Raw genomic sequence first — 15,178 nt, forward strand, 5'->3', positions numbered from 1 at the left:
ACGTATTGTCTGGTGTGTCTAGCTTTACAGATCTAAGATTTCTGTAGCATGAGAGTAAGAGCAAGGCAGTATTTTATTTGTTATCTCAACATTGATCATGCGGTAATGGTTTAGAGTATGATTGTTATTTTTCTACATTTTCTGTACGGGAGAGTAAATTGTTTTTAGGATGGAACACTGTTAACAGAGGGCAGGGCAGTTGGGTAACATTAGAAAATGGCATCGATTCCTTGTAATGCAGAGCTTCACATCATTGTATTGATTTTATATCGACAGCTTTAGGAGGAGCAGTTGGAAAACCGTCATTTTCCCCTCACACCAATGATGTTTGAGGAAAGGCATGAGTCACCATGTAGTTGTCTGCAGACCTGCCTTCACATAAACACATGCCATATCATAGAGGTGCAGTCAGTTTGTTAAGGTAATAACGGTCGGCTGTGCTCTCCTCACCCTCTCGTCTCGCCCTCAGGCCTGCTCTTTCCTCTCCTTTCCCTCCCCTCGCCGTCTCTCAACTCAGTAAGGCGACCCATTCATCAATAATTGATAATTGGCTGGGACAGGTGAGATGGAGAGGCAATTTGTAGAGAGTATGGTGTGGGTGCACTGCCAGGAGATTGGCTTGGAGGAGGAGAGGAGAAGGACTGAGGTTGGGGAGTTGAGTTGCTACTCAAGGACTCACAGCCAGAGGCCAGCTGGAAGGGCCAGCCTGCTGATGGACCACTACATAATCCTGCTAGAGTGCTTGTGTGTGTGTGTGTGTATGTGTGTGTGTTAACTTATGGATATGTGCATGCAAGAGCACCAGTAACACACATTGAGGCGCCCACATACTGAGACTCAGCTCCGGAGTCAAGTCGATATTATTTATATAGCACAAAATCACAAATCATAAATCTGCCTCAAAGGGTTTTACAGTCTGAACAACACGGAGCCTTCTATCTTTATCCGCTGAATGAGAAAAACTTCCTAAAATACAAAAGAGAGCAGGTCCCTTTTCCAAAATAGGCAGGTATATAATAGATGTGAGCCTCCAACAGTACACTTCTTTCTCTTTTTTTTGTTTAGGCCTCACGCTCTTTCATGAACAGAGAGTAACCGATACACTGACTCTTATCTCCCTTCACATCTCTTTCTTCTACTTGCATTAATAAGGTCTTTTGTTGACATTAAATAATATCCTGTTGACCCTATTTATGCTTCCATTTGAGAACATCTCTCTCATTTGATCGTTGGCGTGTACATTTTCAGGCTAGCTATGACTGAGCTGATCAAGGGGTTAAAGCTTCAACCATCAAGCGCAGCATCTTCAGTTTGCAACCTTTGCTGCCTTTTACTCCTCTGTCTTTATTTTATGCCGAATCCCGACAATTTGCAGTCTGTAAAAGAAAACAAACCTAACAAAATAGTCTAGCAAATACATGAATAACAGTGTGTCAAGATCTGTCTGGGTCAGCTCAGCAGACAAGTGAGTGATCCATCAAATTATAAGTTCACTTTGCATCGATGTATCAGAGCAGCGTGGCACAGTGTTAATACATAAAGGCCAGTGCCTTCTACCTCTGATGACCTTTTTTTGTTTGGTTTGGTTTTTGTTTCATAAAACATTTCAACTGATTTCCGGTCCAAAAAGTAGCAAACTAGTAAATCTTGCATATGGCACACGACTACTTCTCTCTGACTGTTGAAGATTATTTTGCCAGTATTTAACACACCTCTCATACAATTTGAATTTGATGTAGTAATTTTATTTTAAAAATCCATTGCTGTAGGGAAACTCTCCCTGGGTCATCTCATCTCAAATCATCAGATGTTTCGAACAGTTTCTGCTTGACAGTTTCTGATATGCAAGAATTTTTTTTTTACAGCATAGATTATGGATGTTGATAAAGATATCTGTGGACGTTTTAGCTAGATATATAAACTAATTTCAGAGATATTTTTTAAAAATTGCTTATCGACCCCACTTTTTGTACGCATTGAATTTTGAGGCTATGTGTGAATGACAATATCTCAGGACCTATTAAAGATAACAGTGTTTTCACAGTTTTCCATCATGGTGTTGATGCATAAATATTGAACAAGCAGATCAAATAGAGCCTGATTATGGGGAGCTGGAATCACCTTCTTGCATTTACAGTTTTGAGCTCCTTGTGAGCCACCTGGCTGGTTAACCGCTGGGAAAATCAGTACAGGTGATACCTCAGATGCAAAGCGTGTACATGCACAAAGTGTTAGAATTAGGCAGACGGAACAAATGTTCTAGTCATGTTCCACATGTATTGTACACTTAATTCCTCTCTCCGTTTATTGTCGTATTTTCTTGGATGGGTCTTGGTTCATATTTTGCAACATGGAAGAAGATGGAGTGAAGCCCTAACTGCGTGTGTGTGCTGCTCTGCCTGGGCATTGATAGTGTGTCTGCTGGGTGCTGAGTGCTGGGCAGAGTGAGGGAGTGAAGGAGTACTTATTGATTTTGGCCACACATCTCTTCTCCTGAAAATCCCTTGATTGCTTTTGTTCAGCTCCCCGTCTCCCTCTTTCTGTCTCGCTTCCTCTAATGAAACTCCAAATGAATTGGAGCACGTACTGACTGCTCTCTCTCGCTCTTCGTTTCACTTCTGCTCTCTCACCGGCCTCCTTCCGCTCTCTCTCCCTGCCCGTCTTTGTCTCTCTTTCTCCCACTCGCCATGCTGATTTCTCTATTGCTCCCCTTCCTCCTCACCCTCTCTCTTTCTCGCTGTCTTTATGCCTCTCCGTCTTCATCTCATGCTCCCTTTCTCTTGATCACTTTTGTCACACTTTCCAGCCTTTGCGAGTCTCTCTGTTTATCTATTTGCCCGTCTATCTCACCTTCCTCTCTTTCCTCTTCTCCCCCTGTGTCCCCCACTTTCATTTCCTCCCCTCTCCTCATCCACAGATGAGGAAAGGACTTGGCGGTAGAGATGTTGCGTACCAGCAGCAGCTAAATCTGTTCTTAAGGAATGACTCAGACACCATGACCTCCTCAAATGGGCTGATATCCCTTCGACACTCGCTCTGTCCGTTCATTCTTGGATCCCATCTCAAGGACTGTTTTTTCACCCAGTGCCTTCGAGTCTTGCTTTTCCTAGATGTAAACCGTGCAGTGATTCTTCAAGATTTTTCTTCTCATTCAAGGAACCAGGCACTTACAGTAATAGAAGAAAAATATTTGAGATCAGCTTCTGACTTGAGAGAAATTAGCTCAATCCACCACTCAAGACTAAAGAGAAACTCCATCAGTTTTACACATAAAGGTCAGTTTACTAGTCAATCGATGTACTACTCTGCCGCGAATACACTCGTATAATGTCTTCGGCAGCGCTTGAGGAGTTCTGTCAAGTCAGAGAAAATACCACTGATGGTGTTATCACTCGTCTTGTAAGTTATGTTATGGGAATCGTAGTTGTTGTGTTTTTTGGGGGGGGTTTTTTAGGTTGACTTATTCTACGAGTTTAAAAAAAATAGGATATTTAAAAGCTAAATGCACTTATTTGTAACCATTCTTTATGAATTTGACTTCCCCATCTTTATTAAAGTGCAGTACAAAATCAAAATAGTGACTATTTCCCCCGAACACTAGGCCTCCAGGATTTTAAAAACACATCTATTTGCTATTTCCTGACAGATATTGATTTGCAGTATAGTTTTTTAAAGTCAAGCATCAGTTTAGCATTCACTGTGCAATACATTTTAAACCTTATGGAGCAATACCTCATGAGACACCATCAAAAATATGTCTGTCACAGAAAGGAGAATGCAAGAATTGTGGAAACATCGAGCAGACAGTTAAAGCTTCGGGTCAAATGTGCAGCAAAATGTACGAGGTGAGGCTGTAAAATATTGTAACTCAGTTTTAGTCAAAACTCAGCGTGCATGCCTGAACCTTGTAGGATACATTTATAAATGGGTAAAGAAAGCAACCCCTTAAAATTGTGATAATCTCAGAATAATAAAATTGAACTACAGCATTAATTTTACTTTAGTGGCCACACCTTGCATATCTTAAATTGTAGTTGTGTATTTGCATTGTATCAAATTGTGATTTTGATTTGAAATTGAGTGTTCGGCCCGAACAAACACACACTGTTGTACTTCGTTTTCACGGTGACAACAATAATCCAGTATATCCATAGAATTCCTAAATGTTTCTCTTAGCCCAACCCAATTTTTTTTTAATCCTAACGTTCCAGTGTGTAGGATTTTGTGGCAACTAGTGGTATGGTTGGCAGATTGCAACCAACTGAACAGCTATTGCCTCGCCCTTCCCTTCCAAGTGTGTAGGAGTAACTACAGTGGTCCTGCAAAATGCACCAAAGTGTCGGTTTGTCCATTCTAATGCAGACTTTTTTTTAAGAGGACCTGCTCCCTATGTAGATATTATGGGTTCATTCTGTGGAAACAAAAGCAATTATTCTTATTTTTGGTGATTATGCATATCCATGAGACATTTTTTCAAACAGATCTCCCTAAATCCTGCACACTGGTCCTTTAAACGTAAGGTTCATCACATATAATTTTGATCTTTCTGTACACTAGACCTCCAACAGTTAAACTGATTTGTTAAACTGTTGCATTAATCACCAGCTATTTTGTTAATTGATTAACTGTTTTGTGTTAACAGTAAACTGAACTTTTCGATTTGTGGACAAGACAGTGACATTTAAGAAACATCTTTGGGTTTGGGAAATTCTGATCAACATTTTATTTATTTATTTATTTATTGTTTTTTTTTTTAACCATTTTCTGGCATTTCACCGACCATCCATCCATCCATCCATCCATCCATCATCTATACACCGCTTAATCCTCACTAGGGTCGCAGGGGACTGGAGCCTATCCCAGCTGACTCAGGGTGAAGGCAGGAGACACCCTGGACAGGTCACCAGTCTATCACAGGGCTACACTTAGAGACAGACAACCAAGCACACTCACATTCACACCTACGGACAATTTAGAATCACCAATTAACCTCAACATGTTTTGGACTGTGTGGGAGAAAGCTGGAGAACCCGGAGAGAACCCACGATGCACGGGGAGAACATGCAAACTTCACGCAGAAAGATCCCGGGTGTCCTCACCGGGACATGAACCGGCGACCTTCTTGCTGCGAGGCAATGGTGTTAACCACTGGCAGCCCTATTTCACAGACCAGACAACTGATTTGTTGAGAAAGTATTCAACATTTTAACCAACAATGGAAATAATGATTGGTTCTAGCCCTACTGTACACTTTTCACGAGCATTGAGATGCCACATTTCTACCATCATTGCATGTAAACAAAAATTATTGCAGCATCTCTTTCGAAAAACATCTCCATCTTACTCTCGTGATAATACACAGGAGAGTTAGTACAAAGTAGTGTGAATACAAATGTTTGACAGTCAGGTCTGTCAGTTGTAGCTTCCTGAGTTTCTCTGCATGATAAAGGGTACAAACAGTGATTTATGTGGATTTTTGTGTCCTCCACAAGGAATGAAGTCTGGTGGGAGAAGTTACTAAATTGTGGTATTTATTCATTTATGGATGACTTCAGATTTCAAGACTGAGTTTTCAAAAATGTTGGTATTTGAGCTGCCTGCTGTGTGTCCTTTTGTTATCCCATATTGATAACATCAAAGACTACTCCACACTGATGGAGTTTTTTTGTGTTTTTTTACATCGCATTAAGCCTCATATTGCAGTTCCAATGCTCAAAATACAAGATGTGGTACTGAAATAATTTAATGAAAACCCAGTGGGAGGGCATTAAAAAGGTGGAAATCCTAATGGTACAAAGAGGAATGTGAAACATGGCGATATCGCAGGTGCTGCTGAAGTAACAAGGGTAGAAATACAGAATTGGAAATGACAACCTTAGCAGATCTTGTTCGATTTATACAACATGTCTCGGGTAAATCAGTGAGATTTTATGTAAAATACCTGTGTATGTACACAACCCTCCGTCTCCTCTGGGACTTCATTGTTCCGGCTCATCAAGTAGGCATCCTTGTGTTTTATGTCAGCTTGTTGTGCACCTGAGACTGAGTGTGTGGCTGCAGCAGAAACATTTGCATTCCCACCGTTTTCCCCCATTGTTCCGCCTCATCTGATGTGCGTATGTTTGACCTTTTACCCCTTTTTGCCACCTAGGGGAGCTGGAGGAGGAGATGGAGAACCCAGAGATGGCGGATCTCCCCGAGAAACAGAAACACCAGCTCAGACACAGAGAGCTGTTCCTTTCCCGTCAGCTGGAGTCCTTACCAGCCACACACATCAGGTACACGACGCTGCAACCTCACTGGTGTCCTCACACTGAATTATCTATTTCACTTGTCTTCTTTTTAGTTGATCTTTTCCTTCTTTTTTGGAACTTTGTTTTGTAACTGTTGACCCTCTAAAACCCTAGCAGTTTTTTATTACTCCCGTCACATGGGCTCATTTTTTTTTACTGCAGTATTAAGTCCTGCAAGTCTACGGAAACAGCACAACCATGACTGGAAGTAGAGAGAGCTCAAAAGTGATCTTCTTTGATTGTTCCAGATTTTTGCCAATGATTGTAAAATAAATAAACATTTTCAACATTTTTCAGAGTGCCCACATGGCGTACAAATACTAGGAAAAAATGGTGACTCTACATACTATAGATAATTTCCTAATGACAGTTTTAATTTGTTTCCACACTTACATGCTCTGTGTAAACACGGCTTGCAGTGCTGCCAAAAAGTCCCTGAATTTTTGTAACTGTTGGTGGTGGCTGAGTCATTAATGGCTACTGGGTTGTGCTGAGGATTATTATTTTTCTTTTATAGAATCTGTTTAGTGCAAGTGGTTTATTTTTGGCATATTTTTAAAATGAGAGATGTAGAAAAACAGTGATTCTGATGAAATAGCTCCACTGTAAGCTTAGATTTAGTCAAGTTGTCTGATAGAAAAACACTTCACAGTTGACTAGTTCAAAACTCAACTGTCTGGATTCTTTCTGTTTTTACAATTTATGGCTTTGATAAATTCTGTATTTATAGTGCTTTGTATTTTTTTTTTTTTTTAATGATGGCATACCTTTTACACTTGCCAGCAGGTTTTGGGTTTTCAGTGAGTTCCACCCACTTACTACACGATTCTGAATTCAGATACCTGTTCTGGACTGTGTACAGAGCAGCATTCACCAAATGTTTTTGTCTAACTTCTTCTGGGTTACAGTTGAGTCAACAAATCCCAATTTTCTCAAAACAAAAAGAACATTTCTGGTAGAATTTTCAAAGGAAGTAAGGGGGCAGTAAAGTCATAACAACACTGAATAAAGCAGACAACAATGTTCTGTTTCACTCGTTTAAAAAAATAAAAAAAGTTTGCTATTCCTGACTGTTAAGGTAAAATGTGAACTTGCAGTTTTGCTCATGAGGGGGAAAATTGACAGTAACGCTTTTGCTTTGTTGACCTGTTTTTGATGATTAAATGAATTGCATGGTTGCATTGAATGATTGCAGTCAGAACAAGCTGGCAGCGTCAGAGTGAAATCCATTCCAAGTTGTGCTTTTAGTGGGAATGGTGGTGTGGTTTGGATCAGCAGTGACTTAATAAAGCAGTGTGGAAAGAAAGTAAACTGTAAGGAGGACGTCAATGAGATCAATTAAGCTGGATTACAGCTTCGGTGCCGGTGAGTCCCTCGTGCTTAGGTGGGCAATCTGAATCCAGAACAGGGATGGTGGACTCTGCTCAGACTATTTTTACCTTCAGGATTGCATACTTTGCATAAAGTGATTTATGCTGTTTTATTAGACGTAATGTATATGAGGCAAATTTCTACCCTGTGTTCATGTGGCTTCAAAAACTGCAATTGTCTGACTAATTTGGAGAGTGAATTATTTATCGATTCCTTCACTCACATTGTCTGCCACACATGAAGCTGTGATGACTAAAAGATGCTAGAAAGTAAAGTCTAACAAAAGCAGGCACACACACAAAAAAAATCCACTCGTATGCAGTGTGCACACTGAGCACTAAATGTCAGCACAACGCTGTTTCTACATATAGACCTGCCTTTGCTCATCAGCAAGCTCCAGGCAAACCCACCTAATCATTACCGCATTATTACTTGACATTTCTGATGTGTCGCAGGAAGCGCAAACTGACATCTGCTCGAATAAAAATACACTGATGAGCAGTTTGTTGAGTGAGAATTCAAGCTTGATTAAGTTTTCTAACCTAACACCAATGTGCAGCGGGGGTACACAAGGCGTCTGAGTTTATCACCCTGCCAGATCGTATTTGCTTCAGGCTACAGAGGTATGACTAATTAGCCAGTAAATAATCTAAATTCAGACAGTAGCAGTTAGGGTACGGAGATGAGTGCTGTCAGTGTCAATACACTGGACCATGATTTGTCAAATAACAGGCCGAGCCAACTGGAACTAAATCAATATCATCATTTCAGATTCTGAGCTGCATCCTACAACAAATATCTTCTCTTGCAGAGGAGTTTGGGCCAGGGTAGCAGCTTTCATCTCACACTTATGTAACCAGTTATCCCATGGACTTGTCTGTTATTTTGTGTTTCTGATGATAAATATTCAGTCTTTCTTGCCTCCTCTGTGTCTTTTTCCTCCTATCTTCTGCTTGTCCATCTCCTGTCCTCCTTTCCTTCTGTCTTTCACGCCTTCCTCACCTTCTTTTCCTACAGAGGAAAGTGCTGTGTGACACTGCTGAATGAGACAGAAGCCCTGAAGTCCTACTTGGACAGAGAGGTACGTGTGCTTACCAGGTGTTTTAACCCAGTAACATGGTGGGGTCTACTAAACTGTGATTAGGTGTGTTAGATTTCAGGTCTTATCCAAGCATCTGTGTGTGAGTGTGTTAGAGAGCCTTATGAGTTTAAAGATTCTTGTTTCCAGATGAATTATTCAACGTGTTGACCCAGAATGTTCTTTTCACGTACAGTAATGAGGAGACGGGAGACTAGTTGAGGGGAAAATACGCACACACAAACACGCACAAACTCAGATCCACCTCACTCTTTTGCTCCTCCGCTTGCCCGTCTCTCTTCCTGTTCCTTTCATTCCATCCTCACGCCTTCCTGCCATCTCTATTTCCCAGGACGCCTTCTTCTACTCGCTGGTGTATGACCCTCAGCAAAAAACCCTGCTGGCTGATAAGGGGGAGATCCGCGTCGGGAACAAGTACCAGGCCGACATCACCGACCTCCTGAAAGAAGGTACATCATGCTGAAATCTCGGCTGTTTTAATTGACATGGTTTTTGAAAACAGCATATTCACAGAAAAGCACATTATCATCTTCCTGCAGGGAACTTTTTTTACCCTGCTGTGTACTGATTATTTTTTAGCAATATTTCTGCATTAATGGAGCAGTCTGAGCTGTAACTTTTAAACTTTTCATGTTTTTGTAACAGCTCAACTCTTAGGAACATTTCATGAACTTTTGTGAATTTCCTGCCCCAAGCCACCATTTACTTTTTTTTCTTTTTTAACAAGTAAAGTTATAAAAGAACAACTAACCTGGGTTTCCATGGCGATCACAGTGTGGCTGCATGATTATACATAATCAGAGCATTTAAAATAACAGATTATTGCCTGTGTGCTGCACAAGTGATGACTTTACAGTCACCCACAGAGTGTGGTAAGGAAGGGGCCATTATTATTACGTTACTTAACAAGAAGACAACTGCTTTGTTGGCAGCGGCGACGTTCATAACATGTTCCATGCCCAACATCAACAAAGTTTCCTGTTTCTACACAACAAGAGCTCCCATTTCCTCCTCATACCAGATTACTGATACGCTCACAACTGGATATAATTCTACCTGTACAAAAACAATTCTAAGCATATAGATGTGCATTAATACCTGGAACTTGCCACGTGACAGTTGTTTAGTTTTTTGGCCAAACTGTAAAGCCGCATCCAAAGCGGAACAGAAATCTCGCTCCTAATCAGTTTTGTCATTACATCTTCACAAAGTTTTTTGACCTTGCACCTTGTGTGTAATATTGAAATTATTTTCATTCAAACAGTCTGAAAGATATTTTCCAGACATTTTGTGCCAATAGTTTGTGCAGATAATCATTTTCAAATGTGACTGCTTTTCTGCCAGATTTAGGGTTTCTGTGTTTTGCCAGAATTTTATTCTTAGCAGGTGGGAAAACCTCTGAAATTGCAATTAAAGCACTGTGGGACACTAAGCTCCCTAATTAAACCCATGTTAATGAAATTCTTCTACATGTGTTAGAAGCTCAGGCAGGTTGGCTGGTTGGTTGCAGGCTGGCAGCTTGACAGACCCCACCTCTTCAGCTCTGGGATTCATTAAAGCTTTACACAACGCAGTAATTTTAAAAAAGGAAAATCAGGAAGAAAACCAAATTTAATTGTGGTTTTTACAAACTCTTGTTGGACACATGCGGGCCATGAGGAACCATGGTGGTCTCAGAGAATTACCTGCTAACGTATCTGTGCGCCTTCTGGTTCTGTTCAGATGAGGAAGATGGCAGAGACCTGGAGAAACTAGAGGAGAAGATCTGGGACCCCAACAGCTCACTGACAGAGAAACAGATCGACCAGTTTTTAGTAGTAGCTCGGTAAGTAAACAAACATGTAAAACCATTTAAATAACAATAAGAGAGAACAGTTGCATCAAACATATATATATCCCTCACTTTCGGAGCGTTAGTTGATACCATTCTTAAACCTAATGCTCATTTGAACCAGTTGACAGGTGAATATTACCATGGCTTAGTGCTACTCATAGAAACAGGTGAAAACCACGAGCCTGGCTCACTTATAAACGCATTGCATCTTGTGAGTCTGATCCATACAATCTGCGAGCTGTGGCTCCCTGGAGTTAGTTTCATGGTGATAACAAGACTGAAAAAGCCCCTTCCTGTTAAACCTCCAGCCTTTACTTGTTTTTCATACACTGTGGCTTTTGTACCGATCAGACAAATCAGATTTATTTATTCATTTGCATAATGAAAAACACAGTTATTGTAAAAATTACACACACTTTTGATATTCATGAATCCAAGGTGAACAAGAGCGTATGCAGGCTTGGCAGGACGTTTAAAGCTTATACAACAACCTCTCCTAAAAACTCAAGCTGGGACACATACAAATACACTCTTTATGCTAAGCTAAGCTAATTAGCCTCACATATACTGGACAGTTATTACAGCAATATCAATTTTCTAATCTAATTCTCAGCAGGAGAGAGAAAAAGGGATTCACCACAGCTACCTCAAACTTTCCTTCACATCTGCTCCTTTCTAGTTTTGGAGCCAGATATGGTTGCTTAGCAGTTTTAGCCTGCTCAGTGCTAATTTGCAAGACTTGTATTATTTGCCCGGCCATGCTACATAATTGAATATTTTATCAGGAAGCACCAGAGCTATGACTTTGCTGATTTCAATTTTTCCTGCAGAAATTGGTCTGAAACGTAACCGCATGTCGAACTCACTGTTTATTTCCCAGTTTTTTTTGTATGTATTTTTTTTTCTTTGCCTTTCACACCACGTCTCTATCCCTTAGGTCCGTAGGTACATTCGCCAGAGCTTTGGACTGCAGTAGTTCTGTCCGGCAGCCCAGCCTCCATATGAGTGCTGCTGCAGCCTCCAGAGACATCACCTTGGTGAGTTATACATGAAAGTGGGCTTTGGGTTAAATCAGCATCACACTGTATGTGAAAAGCCTAGTAGAGAAGCAGAGCTGTTAATCAAAGAAAATGCCTGTAGTGCACATGTGTGTTTATGTGTGTATGCTTGTGAGTCTGTTAGTGATTGTTGAAGCCTGTGTCTGGTTATCCTTAACAAGCTTGTGGCCCCAGAAACCTGGTGCGGGTCTATTCTGCCCTAGATCTTATCCTCATATATAAAACATAGATGAGAGGCCTTCTAGCTACCCACATGCACACACACAAACACAGCCCAAAGCATCGCACAAGGGGTTGCATCTAAACACCATAGACTGAACAAATACTATATTGTCTACTAGTCTGAAGCATCAGCTGAAGACTGCTATAAATGAATTGCATAATTGGTTTAAACAACGGCCTAGCTAACACACTAACCTGGATCTCTATCTTGTGTTTAGTTTCATGCTATGGACACCCTCCATGCTACAGGCTATGACATGACTCGAGCCATTGCAGCGCTGGTGCCTCAGGGTGGGCCCGTCCTCTGCAGGGATGAAATGGAGGAGTGGAGCGCCTCAGAGGCCAACCTGTTCGAGGAGGCGCTCGAGAAATACGGCAAAGACTTCACTGATATCCAGCAGGATTTTGTGAGTAAATAAAAAAAACAAGGAGTGCGTTTAAAAAAGCAGGTTGACATTTTCGGAAGTATGCTTATTTGCTTTCTTGCCACAGGTTTGATTGGAAATAAACGACACACTCATATCTGTCCATTATATAGGAGCATACAGCCGGGGCCTGCTTAGCTTGGCCAACAGCAGACTGGAAATTTGCAAACTTGCTTGTCTGATAACCTCAAAGTGACAAAGAGCCACAGAAATTGCAAGAAATCGCCTGTTGTTTTTACAGTCACAATGCAACTTGTAAATAACAAATTTCTAGAAAGTACACAATAGAGACAGGGTTGGTTCAAGGAATTTCCTTAATAATATCAGAAAAGTCATTAAAAATCTAATTTCAGTGCTGCCTATTAATTATTTAGTTGCTTCAGAAGGTGATCATGATTATCGAACTAGATGAATTGGGGGGAAAAAAAGAACTGGATTTATTTGCAGCTTTTTACCTGTGCCAAAACGCAGGTTAAAAGAGTGGTATCAGTCTGTAAGCCTTTAGGACATTAGAGGTCTATTTTGAACATTATGTCTCTGTGGGGTTGGGCGCTTTTAAAATACGTTGTCGAAGGCCTGTTTGTGTAATCAAATACTGTAGTGTAGGTATGAAAGGAAAACATTATTTAGAACATGGGTTGCCCAAAATTTTACTTAGAGATGTTCTCTGCTCCATGCACTCATAGTTTCTGCTTCAGACAGCCGGTACAACAGAATCCGAGCTGAACATGTGTAGTAGACTCAATTTAGGCGTTTAGCTGATTTAGCTTTTATACAACTTACAAGCACAATAGTAGTTTTGTGAACCAAGACGACCGGCAGCCTCGTGGTAAAGAGTGAAAATGTGAACACAAGGCACACTGAACGTTTACCTCATGAAGCATTTTTAAGAAAGAGGGTTATTTATTTAAGCTGGCTCTCTGCTGTAGCTCCTCACGGTCCTCTGTGCTTTCAGCCTGAAGAACGCTGCTGCCGTTAGTGGACTTTTCCTACCTCACATTGTGCTCAGCTCTCACTGAATGCATCACTCCACCACCTGGTGGCTGGCTGCTGTCAGTGCTGCTCATTCTCGTTTCCACTCAGGCCTTTTCTCAAACAACAGGACTACACCACCATTATGGGTGGGGCCACCACTTGACAGCTGATTTTCCGTTCAAACTTCTCACTGGGAGCCTAACACTTCAACTTTAGTAGCTTCAGTTCATGCTTTTACCTCATTTTTTTTAATCAGAGTGCTTCATCTAGTTAAGTCATGTAAAATCATACCGTAGCAGCTGCACTGAAAATGTTCCTGCAAGGGCACCGTGACTCTTAAGAGTGCACAAGCAATATTTAATGTAGAGCTGCACCAAACTATTGTTTTCACTATGAATTAATCTGTAATTTTGTTGTTGTTGTTGTTGTTGTTGCTGCTGAACATGTGTTTAGCTTTTAAAATGACAAAAAATTGCAAAAATGTGACAATAGATAAACGCAGCAAATCATTCCATTTGAAAACCTGTAACTTGACCTTATTTTCACAACCAATGAACACAGGTAATCAAATCTTACATAAGTAAAGCGCAAATATTTTCAACTCTAATTTCATGTTCCAGTCCTTCATCAAGATTTTCCTCACCACCTGGTGATTGTGACCGACAGCCTGTTAGTCAGAAATCTGCTCCCACGACTTTAATAAACCCCTACACTAAAATAATGCTAATTTTGTCTTTTCTCTCCTCCTGTAGTTGCCCTGGAAGTCCCTGACGAGTATTATTGAGTATTACTACATGTGGAAGACCACAGATAGATACGTACAACAGGTAACAACTTCCATTATACATCAGCGATTGAAGAAAAAAAGTTTCTTAATGTTATTGATTTACTTTTTATGACCCATTAACTAACACTTCATTTTAAAAATTAGCATCTGATTTACAAATCTAGTGACCAAAGGAGTGTTGTTTATCTTCATTGATTGCCACTTTACTGTAAAGATTCTCAACCTTTTGTGGTTTTATGACTGTTGTTTAAAAACAACAGAGTAATTTGAATTTAAAATGATAGTTAAAATATTCATAAATGCCTTGTTAAAAATTGTGTCAGATATCGATGTATGACTGTTATCTGATGAACCTGACTGCAAATCAAAGAGATGCATGAGAACCTGTTTATTTTTTCACACTGGTGCTGTATGAGGGTTATGAACTAACTAAATCTTACACAGTGTTCTTTCTCTCCTTTCATCCTCCTCTTCAACCTCTGACTCTGCTCCAGAAACGATTAAAAGCAGCTGAGGCAGAAAGCAAGTTGAAGCAGGTCTACATCCCCAACTAGTGAGTATATCAGTGCAGGCTTTTTTTTTTTTTTAATGTGAAATATTGTGTAATTCGTCAGCCCTCTTTCATTTTAGTACGCTATGAAATATTAAATAGGTTAATGTTGCTGAAAAGGTTACAGCAACATCTCAAGTCGGACATTTGTCACTGTTTGTAAAGCACAAACCCTTCCTTCACTGTATTAGTATTCATGGCAGCTCTCAGTACAGTATCAGTATAACTGCTGTCTCTGGCAGCAGGCTGATGAATGTTATCTATTCTCTTAGTGAATGTACACTGAGTTGGCCTGTCTTATCTCTGCTGGTCTGACCCTGTCTCTGTTCGTGTGTCCTTCCAGTAACAAGCCAAACCCCAACCAGCTGAGTAACAATGTAAAGCCAGCTCTTGTAAATGGAGCAGCGGGTGCAGGGGTCCCAGGACCTCCAGGACCTCCAGGACCTCCAGGCTCAGTGCCGACCCCTGGCCTGGGCAGAGCCTGTGAAAGCTGCTACAGTAAGTTGTTCACTTGTGTAACACTGCTGTCATGTAACAGCAATCGCTGCTGTCTCTCTGTGTCCT

General features: G+C 40.7%; 1 protein-coding gene across 2 annotated transcripts in view; it reads left to right on the forward strand.

The window, feature by feature from the left end:
* The window catches only part of mta1 (metastasis associated 1), a 50,236-nt gene that overhangs the window by 23,520 nt on the left and 11,538 nt on the right, over positions 1–15,178 (forward strand). For both annotated transcript variants that reach the window (XM_008277300.1, XM_008277301.1), the window contains exons 4-12: positions 6,152–6,278; positions 8,682–8,745; positions 9,095–9,212; positions 10,486–10,588; positions 11,535–11,634; positions 12,096–12,284; positions 14,030–14,104; positions 14,559–14,617; positions 14,958–15,112. In XM_008277300.1, the coding sequence (XP_008275522.1) occupies positions 6,152–6,278; positions 8,682–8,745; positions 9,095–9,212; positions 10,486–10,588; positions 11,535–11,634; positions 12,096–12,284; positions 14,030–14,104; positions 14,559–14,617; positions 14,958–15,112 (990 nt within the window). The remainder of the gene's footprint in view (positions 1–6,151; positions 6,279–8,681; positions 8,746–9,094; positions 9,213–10,485; positions 10,589–11,534; positions 11,635–12,095; positions 12,285–14,029; positions 14,105–14,558; positions 14,618–14,957; positions 15,113–15,178) is intronic.

This window comes from Stegastes partitus, unplaced genomic scaffold, assembly GCF_000690725.1.
Source record: "Stegastes partitus isolate 25-593 unplaced genomic scaffold, Stegastes_partitus-1.0.2 Scaffold94, whole genome shotgun sequence".
In the NCBI taxonomy this organism is placed as follows: domain Eukaryota; kingdom Metazoa; phylum Chordata; class Actinopteri; family Pomacentridae; genus Stegastes; species Stegastes partitus.